We start from the raw sequence: 12212 nt of genomic DNA, 5'->3' as shown, positions 1-12212 counted from the left end.
TCAATCTTGTGAATTCTGATCATGGTTTTTTTTTTTTTACCTACGTTTTGAAATCTCAATGGTGTCATGTCGCTCCATTATCCCTTTTTATTTTTTTGTAGTAAGAATAGTTGATATATATGCCATCTTTCCCATTAATCTTAACTATGTTTATGTCTATGCCCAAAAAAGAGTAAAACACGTTACTGTCATGCCTTATATTCTTGTTTATTTTTTTTCCTAGAATAAGCATCTGCTTGACTACAAAATTCAAAATTATAATATCATTCATTTAATATGTTATCCTTGGATTCTATTGTCAAATGGAGAATGTAATAATTACATCCAAATGTCATATATAAAAGGTCCATGGACTCCATGGTACGGTCAAGAAAACAAATAACGTTTCAGGAATTAAGGAAAGTAGGTTATATACAACTTTTGCGGTACACTTTTTGTATTTGTTTTAGCATTTATTCTGCAATTAAACTAGTTTATTCTACTTGAATATATGAATTTTTTTTTAATCATGTACTGGCTCGAAAATGGACATTGTTCTAGGAAAATCGTGAGAACAGCAATGTAACCTAAGCCGGTGGAGAAGATCAAGAATGTGAAAAATGGGCTTACACAAACTAATAATATATGTTTAGTGAAGGGTTTGGATAAATGCTTAATTTGCTTAAGTTTGATAAAGAAATCAGCAGGGTGTGCATCAGGCATCAAAGGAGGAAATTTTCTTTAGAAGCATAATTACGATTGGTTTGTACTAGTTCAGAGATATCATTGTACTTGGATCACTATAAAGTTTCAAATCATTTTAGGGGGAAGGTAGATAAAAAGGAGAATTTGTACAGTTTGCAGCCGCTTGAATACGAGCTCGACTCGAGCTCGGTCAATATCAAACTCGAGTCGAGCTCGAGCTAATTAAGTCGAGATCGAGTTCAAAAATATTAAGCCTTGCTCGCGAGCTCGATTATATATTTTTTTATTTTTTATTTTAATAGTAAAATTACATATATATCTCTAATATTTTATTATTTATTAAAAAATTATTATTTTATTCATTTTTAAAAATAAAAATAATTATTTTTTAAAAATAAAAATTATTTTTTTTAATTTTTTAAGCTCGAGCTCGAGTTCGAGTTGCATGAAATTAACTGGAGGCTCGACTCGATAAACCAAAAACTCGACTCTGACTCGACTCGTTTGCACCTCTAATTTACATCTTTGGGGGCAATTAATGTAGATAAAATGCAAATTTTGCAAAAGTTAAGGGGTCCGAGGACAAATCCTCCTTTAGGACCGTGTCGGTGTCAACTTGCTGTGAAGGTTACAAACTTACAGTTGTCTTGACGGAACCAGCGATTCATTTGACTTCTGTGGAGGTAAGTAGCCTTCATCATCAATTTGCTACTCGTTCAAGAGATGAGATGTTACATATTGTCGGTTAGCAGGAGAGCTCAATTAGATTCGAATGCACCCTTACATATTGATTTCTCAATAATTTCACCAAATTTAATAAGATTTTGAATCACTCCACTCACAATCAATCAATTGTTGCATGGACCTGAGTTTCCCTGTCTCACACCAATTAAAGTTCCTAATTCTCTTGTATTTAGAATGGTCTTCGAAAATTTCCACTAAAATGTAAATGAAAAAATAAAATTAAGAACATGAAAGAACTTTAAAGGACCAAAGTTAATTAAGCAAAAAAAAAGAAAAAAAAATTGAGAGAACTGTGGATGTATTATAAAAGTGTTGTTCTACTTTTGATGATCATTCTTGGGAGGCAAAGTTTTATTCTGTCTTCATTTTGAAAATTTATGTCACGTGTATTGAGATAATTTGTGAACTCTTAAGTATCCATAGTTATTTCATCACCTCAACATGAACCTACCTACTTTTGCCAGTAAAATTTTCAAGGTTCAAGCATGCTTGAAGATAAATATTTCAAGAAATCAACCAATAAGAGTGACTGTATAGAAGATTATTTAAAATATTTTTTAAAATAATTACTGTAACACTTGTGTTATATGATATATGTGAGATAAAAAGAAAAAATTAAAAAGATAAAAACATATTTAAAAATATATTTGTGATGCAAACAAATATTTTTTGCCAAATAATGGTACATCCAAGCACAACCACATCTCTATCTAGCTAGCTTTAACTAATTTAGTGGGACTTAAGAATGTGTGTTTGGACACAAAATTTTTCGAAGAAAATACGGTTTTAATCTGCAATGTTTAGTCTTTGTGCAGTTTTACTCCTTAAATTTTTGACAAAAGAAAATCTAGTCTTCAATGTTTAATGCATGTGTAATTTTAGTTCCCAAAGTTTTGGTAAGAACAAATTTGATCCTTAATAGATCCAATTTAAAGCATATTTAGGACATTTGAAGAATTTTTCCTAATTAGTGACAGAATTTAATCATATCTAGTGATATGTACATTAAATTATATTTCAGAATAAAGAAGCAAAATAATAGCAGACTTTAAACCACAAAAATTAAGAAGTAATAACTCACATGCTAATTAATTGGCTACTAAGTAGAAGAAAATTTTTTAAACTATAAAAACTAAAACTAGTTGGAACATTCAGTTCATTGATCCAGAACTCATTTTCACTCTCCATCCCCACAGCCTGAAGCAAAAAAAAAAAATAGCAATATTTAATTTTTTTTTCGTATAGATTAATAATTTTTTTTGTTTCTTAGTTAATTTAGTTATTAACATGTTATCACATGAGTTATTCTTATGCTTCAAAATTACTCGTTATTTTGTTTCTTTTTCAAGGAGTTTAATTCAGCAAACACGTGGCTACACATGATTGATTCCATTGATATATGGAAAAATCAGCTAATTGTTCTAAATCTGCTTCAAATTGATAACATTAGGGACTTTGTTTTTACCGAAACTTTAAGGAGTAAAATCGTATTGAGTACCAAATATTAGAGACTAAATTTATTTTTATCAAAACTTTAAGTACCAAAATTGTACAAATGCTACACATTAATGTTCAAAACTATATTTCTCCCAAAATTTTTAAATATTATTTCACTTCCATCATAAACATACTTTTCAACATAACTTTTAATATTTTCAATCACTTTTTTATCTCACACATATCAATCACAAAAAATACTACAGTAATTACTCCAAATAATATTTTAAATAATAATCTATCCAAACACATTATTTATTTAGCTTCAACTTAGTGGCAATCACCCTTTAGGTTCTCGTCTACCTGGTAATTCATTTGACTTATGCTAAGAGAACCACTGATGACTTTGTCTAACTTACTGGTAGCCTTTACAAATTTGACGCAGTTCTTCCTTTAAGAAAAGAAAAAAAAAAGGGTCCTTCCAAATTCTCATTATTCACTAGTTCTAGAAAGGTTTGGAAGAAATCCGGAAAAAAAACATCTCCACATTGAAAAGTCAAAAAGCAAAAACAAAAAGAAAACATCATGGAGAAAACTGTGTACTATATGTGTTACTTTCAGTATTTTACCAAAAAGTTGTATACATTTTACCTGCGGTAAGACTTTACTTTCATTATCATCTTCTTCTTTTCTTTTCTTTTCTGTTTTTTTTAACCTTGGTTTTTAAATAAAATTGGTGAAAGTTCCTGCACGCCTAAGATTGTATTTTTGGAAATTTTGTCATTAATACCTATCTGCTTCATTAGGCCCTTCTTATATTATCATTAATTGTAAATGTTGCTATATTTCATTGTGAGAATTAAAATTCATCAAGTATATTATTATGTTACTGCACATATATCTCTCTTTAATTATGCTATAATAGATAAATAAAATTCTCTGACTGTTGCTAACAAAAATTCTTATCTAATTTCTATTTTGCAAGTTCTTAGTTGAAATTAGCCCATAGATGTTCTATTTTCTTTGAAAAAACATCTACTGTTTCTAGAACTAATGTTTTTTCTTGTGCCAGTGGAAAAAGTTTTTTACGCGACTGGATCTAATCTCATGACACATATTCTTCATTCACATTAAATTTTCTACTTGGATACATTTACTTATATCTAGACCTATTCGTGTAAAGAATTTTTCACTACTATCAATGTATGAAACATTTACTTCTTATTTCTAAAGGACAACTAGGGTTGATTGCACCTTCTCCAATCCTCAAGATTGGTTCATTTTCATAGGTGGCTTTAATTCTCAATGCCTCTGTTCCAATCTCTTCCAGCTAATTTCTCAATCTATGTATAGAAAACAGCAATAGTTCCATACCAAAAGTATTTTACAGAAGCCAATCCTAAACGACTGGAAAGGGCATGTGAAGCATATTTTCAATCACCTATATATCTTTTTTTTACCTTTTTTTTCTCATTTTTTAGAATATATATTCTAGAGATGCCAGGTTTAATTTTGTCAGCCATTGGAATTATTTGAATTTAAATACACATTATAATTAGTAAAGGTGATGTATTATATGATTATTGCTAACCATATATATTTAAAGTCCTATTTCTTTTGATAATTTTAGCAAAAAAATTCTCTGGTGTCTCTTGAAGTTTAGAATGCCAGGTTCAAATCTCAAGATTATCTGTTTTATTTTCAGGTTGAAAGCTCAATATTATCATATTGCATTGCTCAAATAATTCTCTATTATCCCAAAAGTTCTATCTATCTATGTTTCTGTCTATCCAAACTTTAATTTCTTTCATTCATCATATATATGCAAATGGTATATATAAGAGTGATAAGAAAAACCAAAATCCTGTCCATTATTTAACAACTTTCTCAAGATAGCAAGTGATATTGAAGCAGGATTCCCATAAGAGAACCAAGAGAATTTTCATGTGGGATGAGCAGGAACATTTGAGAGAAGAAGAAAAATGAATAAGTTGCTAGATTGAGGGCCTAAAACTTAAGCAAGGAGAAGAGAATTACTGAATCTGGAAGATATATAATAAGTTCTTAATACTGTCACAAAACATATTTTCTTGCTTTTAAATCAGCTCAGGATTTTGTCATTCTACGGCAGCTATGACCATTACAAATCCAAACTCCGGCAGCAGCTCCATTTCTTGACTGGTTCAAGAAGGAAGACAAATGTGTTTCAGAATTAAGTTTAGATGATCATGCAACAACATTCAAGAAAACAACAACTTTTATCTCCAATTTCTTTCGGCAGAGAATGAATTCAAAGAAAAGAAAGACAATCAAATGAGATGTGTTTCCACTGAACAAGCATGAACATTTTACATTTGCTGTGGCATAAACTGAAAAATGTCCGAAGAAGAAAAGAAAACAAAATGTTCCTGACACAAGTAAAAGAGCACTGCGCGAGACTTGATGCGTCATGCATGCAGGATAGAGTAATAGTAAAACTCATTTTGGTAGCATAACTGCCGTGGAAAACTTCTTCATCGTCCACCGCCGCCTCCGGTACCAGAACCACTGCCCACTCCAACTGCACTGCCACTACCAGTACCAATGCCAATGCCAACACCAACCCCTACGCCAATACCAAATCCTCCACCATGGCCACCTCCTAAACCTCCACCTGCTCCACCACCTAAACCTCCTCCAGCTCCACCTCCTATGCCACCCCCGGCACCAAAACCACCACCGTGCCCTGATCCACCTCCTACTCCTCCACCACCGCCTCCTCCGAATCCTCCACCACCTCCAACACCTCCACCGGCCCCACCTCCTGCACCAAATCCACCACCTTGGCCAGATCCTCCTCCAATGCCTCCACCACCTCCTCCTCCTCCCCCGCCACCTCCACCTGCTCCTCCTCCAAGGCCACCACCTATTCCACCACCTGCGCCAAATCCTCCTCCCTGTCCGGAACCACCCCCAACACCCCCTCCTCCTCCACCACCACCACCTCCACCTCCACCTCCACCTACTCCGCCAAGTCCGCCACTTACGCCACCTCCAGCTCCGAATCCTCCACCATGACCTGAACCGCCGCCAATGCCTCCTCCGCCTCCACCACCACCACCACCTCCACCCCCTCCTCCTGCTCCAATACCCCCTGCACACCCCACCTATTCCTCCACCAGCTCCAAAACCGCCTCCATGACCTGATCCGCCACCAAGGCCACCTCCAATGCCACCACCTCCACCTTCTCCTCCTCCTCCACCACCACCACCACCACCACCAAGTCCTCCTCCTGCACCTCCACCTGCACCTACCCCAGCTCCAAAACCTCCACCATGACCCAACCCACCTCCAACACCACCACCTCCGCCACCACCAAATCCTCCGCCTCCACCAACACCGCCACCAGCACCCCCACCAACGCCACCTCCTGCTCCAAGCCCTCCGCCTTGCCCAGCACCACCACCTAGACCTCCACCTCCACCCCCTCCAAAACCTCCTCCTCCACCTACTCCACCTCCAGGTCCTCCTCCAATACCTCCTCCAGCACCTGCACCTCCACCAAACCCTCCACCACCCCATCTTCTTCCCCATCTATCACGCCTACCAAAGCAGCCCCTCCTGCCAAATCCACAATCATCATCACCCCACCTCTCTTTCTCAAGCTTGCCATCCCCTAGAGCAGTTATATTTAAGTCAAAAACAACGCTGAAGAGAAGAAGAAATACACAAAATCGTTTTTGAGAAGAACCCATATTGCTAAACACTATCTATGAAACTTCACTTTGATTTGCTCTGCAACACTCTTGGACTGCCTGCCTTTATATAGCATTCATCTTTCTGGAAGACTTGGTAGCAAAATGCATGGTAATGCAGCGCGTTTGAACCGTTGGGGAGATGTGGCGGGAACATTAAATGACAATAATACGATATAAATATTCAAAGTCAATTTGACTCAATTGAATTGCATGTAGACTATTGAAGCTTGTGGTCAACTCTACCGACATTGATAACTATGCCATTTATTCCAATGGACAAATGGCCTCCAATTTGCTCCCATGCCCGTTCTTTACGTAATTATCCACTCTTTTCTTTTGTTATTTGTTTTTCTGCTTCTGGTCAGTTTCTATCTTGTGGGGGGAGTTCTTTAGCGCTTTGACATGTAAATTGCTTCTGGAAGAGATCTTTTTCATGCATATATGATTGAAGAATGGATTTAAAAAAATGAATGTTTTTTGAGCCATGATGGTTGACAATGTTAGTTTTCTTTCTTCATATATTTATGATAAACCGACATAATTTCTTATGAGACACTGCTAGTGCATGAGTGACCATTGAACAACTTTCTTGTGTTATGATCTGATTGCCATTTGGGACAAAATTGAACTGAAAAGGACTTAGACAGTTTACACGTTTGTGAGGAATAGTGGTGGTTTTTGAACCCTCAAAAAAAATAAAAAGGAATAATGGTGAAGAACAATTATTGACCTATCTTGGAGCTATCATTTTTCAGCTTAGATAGGATTAGTCGACTGCAAAAAATTTCGATCGTTAAAGAATAAGTCAACACGCACATCTTTGTCTGGCTAACACCCACTGATCCAAGGGGAAAAAAAATACCACTGATCAGCCTTGTTCTTATTCTTATGTTTTACTTTTCACTTGTCTAATGACCATAGTTTTTTTTTTTATTCTGACGAAAATTTTGTCTCATGGAGTCCTAGCAAACGCAGTTACGTTATTGTATATATTTGTTTCTTATTTTTAGTAAACCTTATGATCTCCAAGATGACACGTCTGATGAGTTGCTTCAGCTTCGAATTACTTCTTATATTAGATGCTTTTGTGAATTTGCTTAGGATAAAATACCTTATTTGAATACGTTCAATCATATAGCTCTTCTGATGGGGCCATTGTAAACATTTTTAATTTTTCGAAGACCAATTATGGAGACCGGAACATTCATATTTGCAAAATTAAAGAGATAAGTTGGGGATTTGGGGTAAATAAAAGTTGGTTTTGAAAATATTAAATTGTTATGACAAGATGGGTTACATTTACAAATGATTAAAATTTAGGGGCTCATGGGATTTCATACTTTAAAGGATAGTGTCCAAATTGAACTTTAAGAATTAAAATTGATGAATTTTTTATTACAGGGGTTCAAAGTGTCCAAGATTAAAAATTAAGAACTAAAGTGACAATGCATATATAATTTAAGGATCCAAAGTAAAATTTTAAGCCATACTATGGTTGGTAGTATGTGAGAAAAAAAAAATCAAAAATTTTCAGTCTGTGTAAAACTGTGAAACAGAAGGTCAGTTTCATTTGCTAGTTACCATATTTTTGTCCATATTTGTGAGAGGAAACTTTGACACGCCCTAAGCTATTCACTACTATTCACTTTGCACGATTTAAATTGTCACAAATAAACCCTTAGATTTAAAAAAAAAAAATGCTTAGTTTATTGACTTTTGTCAATTTTGGGCATTAAATGTAATGGAATTAGGGGCAAAATCGATCAAACAGAAAAATCAGCAAGTGATTTAATTAAAAATCAACTAATAACATGGAATTTGATGTTTCTTCCTCTTCTTTCATCTTCCACCTTCTTTAGCCCTAATTTGATGAAATAATCAGTCAAGAGACCTTTTAGATTGTTTTCTTGGGTTTCTTTTTGTGTGGTCAATTTTGCCTCTAATTCCTTCATCTCTAACAGCTAAAATTGACTAAAGTCCTTAAACTAAGCATTTTTTTTTGTTTAAAGGTTTATTTGTGATAATTTATAGATGAGAAACCATACAAAGGCAATAATTTAGAGGTTGTCGAGAAAGTTTCCTCTATATGTAATCTACTATTTTTACTTAAGTTCATTTTCTATCATTTTAAACATATTCAGATGGTCTATTATTTGCAAAGTTTATATGATTAAGTACCGTACTCATTAAAGCCATCTTGCAGAAATATAGTTGATTAAACCAGTGTTGAGGTGAGAGGAATTATAAGTAATAGATCTTGAATTCAAGACTTCTCACTTATCAAAAAAAATTACCATCAAAGCACCTTATCGATTTTGATTTTTTAAAAGAAAGTTTTGAAATATTGATTAATATGTCATACATTCAAACATGACCAATTGAGATGAAGAAACTTGAGTGTATCGGATATAACCTAATAAAAAAGGTCATTTGCAATTTCGAGGAAGATGTATCTTGGTTCTTTACTATTTTTATTGGAAGGCAGTCGAAACATAGAACATATTGCTATATTAGTTCCTAAAAATTATAATACAGATGATTTAGTCCATTGGTTTTTGGATGATAATCAATGATCCTTAATATTCAACGAGCCGAGTCGCGCGAAGTTCTTCCCTCCTGTAAATCTAGAAACAACTTCATCAATGACATCCTCGCAAAACAAAAATAAAAACAAATCACATATATATTTTTTTAAATACAAATATGTGCACCTCCCAACCGCCTGTATAAATATATGAATCATAAGCTGTCATCTCGAACAAATAAGCGAGTACAGTATCTGGTCAGTTGAACTTATCTTCAATCGCCAGTGTACACTGTGGATCAATAGATAAAGGGATAATTCGGAATTCCTCCCCTAACGTTCATGACAATTAGAGACAGTACCCTCTAGGTTTGAAATATTACATTTACCTCCCCTCATGCTTCAAAATGACAAGAATAACCACATTTAGGTAATGAGTCGAACATTTTTGTGTTAATGCAAGTAATGGACTCTAATTTGAATTTACAAAATAGTAACAAAAATATTTAGGAAAAATAAGAAGACAATTTTATCCAAATTACCTCAAATCCCTTCTTAATCCTAGCACCTATTCTATGACCCAAATAGCTCCACCGTCATATCCTTCTCCCAACATTGCCATTATTTTCCATTCTTTACCACCGTCACCACTTCTTTCTCAAAAAAGACCCTCTTGAATGAATTTTTCATGTAAGGAATAAGGTAATGGAGATGGTGTTTGTGATGTTTTGAAGGGGAAATTAGGTGATTAGAGTTAATGGGAAGATAGAAGGATGAACTTCGTGTCTGGTTTTCAAGGTATGTTTACAGAGGTTAAAGGATAGGTGATTTAAGGAGATCAAATGGCAAGAAATTTAAGTTGCTAGTAGAGCAATGCATTTCTATCTCGGATGGGTGTGGAAGTCGAGGAACGTAAGAAGAAGGGGTGGTGGAAATTGGTGAGCTTTGAGCATTTTGTTCAAACTTTGGAAAAAAACCAAAAAATCGTCCAATCCAATCTAGATTAGATTCCGGATTTTAGTAAAATGGAATTCGGTAAAATCAAAATATATCCAGTTATAATTTTTGGTAAAGCAGTTTGGGAACGGATACGAAGAATACATTACAGAATTATCGATTACCTACCAAATTTTTGAAACTTTTATAATATAATGGTATATATATATTAGTTATGTATATATGTATACATATTACTAAATTCTAATTAGTGATGACTAATTAGTTAACTACTAACTACTAACTAGTAGTCAAGTAAAATATTACTACCTAAATTGATTGAATTTTATTGGAAAATATATATGGGATAATATTTTGATGAAATAATTTTTTTTAGAGAAAATTAAAATATTTTGGTTTGTTATTGACATTTCGGATTTTGGATATAACCGAACTACTGATCTTTCAACCAAAATCCAATTATCAATATTCAATTTATCAAATTAAAATTTGGACAGTTATGAAATATTGATCTTAAAAAATCGATTCCTGAATTCCCAAAATTTCTTTTACCGAATTCTCGAATACCGCCCGTGAACACCCCGAAGCAGTATCTCTTACATCTATGCGCGAGCTTTCCGACTTGAACAGGTCAAACCTACAGCAGAACGGCTCAAGACAGCATTCAGTACACGGACAGGGGTATGGTCATTAGACCAAGTCAATCTCTTGTCATTAACTACTGGAAATGACAAAATCTTCCGACCATTGGTTAGGAAAGTCAACTAATGGCCCATGTCGACTTTTGAGAACGGTACCAGTAGCCGGTAGCCATTATGTGACGCATTGATGGCAAAACACGATTCTGAAAATTTCAAATCGGGAGGAATTGAAACTTCAAAAAAAAAAATAAAATAAATAAAGAGGTTAAGGACTGTAAATTCATTGTTCTAGTCAATCAAAGGCCAAACGTGGAAGTTACCAAAATAATAATACATTGCAATAGGGTAAAAAACGTAAAGATATGCTCTTATGGAATATCAGAGAATAGGAAATTGATTTTAAAATCTGTTGAAAATCGAAGGATTTCAAAATTTAGAAATTATCATATCTCAGATAGTTGGTACAGAAGAACACTAGAACTCTGTCAACTCAAAAATTAAAACAAACTTTCAAGCACACACACATAAATCTTGTGATCTGTCAGTATAATGGGTGCTATTGTTGATGAGGTCCGGCATGCATGTGTTGTGCTAGCTTGGGAAAAAATTACAAAATATTATGAAACTTAAAATTTTGCATTGAAATGGGGTTTGTCTTTCCGTTGCTTTCGGTAGCTTGAACACTGTACATAGATAGAAATTATATTGGGTTAACCTTTTTGTACATGGTCAGTATAATAATTTTTTTTACATAAGCAGATTTAGATCACGTTTCATAATATGAATTTAAATTTGAAATTCAAATCATACACATATGACATACATTCAAATTTACCAGTGTAAAAAAATTCAGTACAATATTGGTGCGTAAAAAGTTAATCCATTGTATTATGTGTTTGAGTCTTTCTCTTGTAAAGATTTTCATTCTTGATATCAATAAAAATACACAGTTTCACCTTTAAAAAAAAAAGGAAAAAAAAAACTCTTCTAATGTTGCCTCAACAAGGAACAAGTAACACCTTATTTTCTGTTGCTAGGGAGGGGGGTGGGGCGGGGCCCGGGGGGGAATAGGGCGGTATGTAGTCGAAAGTGGTCAAAATTGGCCGTGGAAGTAGGCTCAATGAACTTTTGTCCATTCTGGTGCTCTAGGGCTCTCTGAGACGATTCCAACCCTATATTTGAAGCCCAAAAATTGCACCTGTTCCATGTCAATTTGTGCAATTGAACAAGTGAAATCTTGAGATATTTTTACATAATCAAACAAAATATTATTGAGGTATATATTATCTAAAAATTACGGTATATAAAATGATAGATGCTGACAGAAGTGTTGTTGGTGATCTAGACGGGTTTAATCGGGTCATAAATAAGTAAAAAGTATAATTGAATTAACTTATTTATATCTATTTAATAAATGAGTCAACTCATTTATATGCATTTAATAAATAGATATGAGTAAGCTCAATTACTTATTTTTTACTCGTTTG

At 34.2% G+C, this 12212-nt stretch overlaps 1 protein-coding gene across 1 annotated transcript; it reads right to left on the bottom strand.

Moving 5' to 3' along the window:
* Window positions 1-5378: 5378 nt before the first annotated feature.
* On the bottom strand, window positions 5379-6600 carry LOC113771584 (glycine-rich cell wall structural protein 1-like). Its single transcript, XM_027316157.1, has 3 exons — window positions 6324-6600; window positions 6090-6155; window positions 5379-5983 (listed from the first exon to the last, which is right to left on the bottom strand). Exons 1-3 carry the CDS (start codon window positions 6598-6600, stop codon window positions 5379-5381), a joined length of 948 nt encoding a protein of 315 aa, XP_027171958.1.
* Between the last annotated feature and the right edge of the window lie 5612 nt (window positions 6601-12212).

Source organism: Coffea eugenioides, chromosome 5 (genome assembly GCF_003713205.1).
Source record: "Coffea eugenioides isolate CCC68of chromosome 5, Ceug_1.0, whole genome shotgun sequence".
Taxonomy (NCBI): Eukaryota; Viridiplantae; Streptophyta; class Magnoliopsida; order Gentianales; family Rubiaceae; genus Coffea; species Coffea eugenioides.
Note: the sequence above shows the minus strand (reverse complement) of the source record. Positions and strands in the feature narration are given on the sequence as shown.

Bases quoted from the DNA above. Each gene is read 5' to 3' on its own strand.
- LOC113771584 (XM_027316157.1), bottom strand. From the start codon at position 6,600: ATGGGTTCTTCTCAAAAACGATTTTGTGTATTTCTTCTTCTCTTCAGC. The intron at 6,156-6,323 runs GTGGAGGTCTAG...GAGCTGGGGTAG, and splicing joins AGGTTTTGGAGGGGGTGGAG to GTGCAGGTGGAGGTGCAGGA. The intron at 5,984-6,089 runs GTGGAGGTGGTG...GTATTGGAGCAG, and splicing joins TGGTGGAGGAGGAGGAGAAG to GAGGAGGGGGTGGAGGTGGT.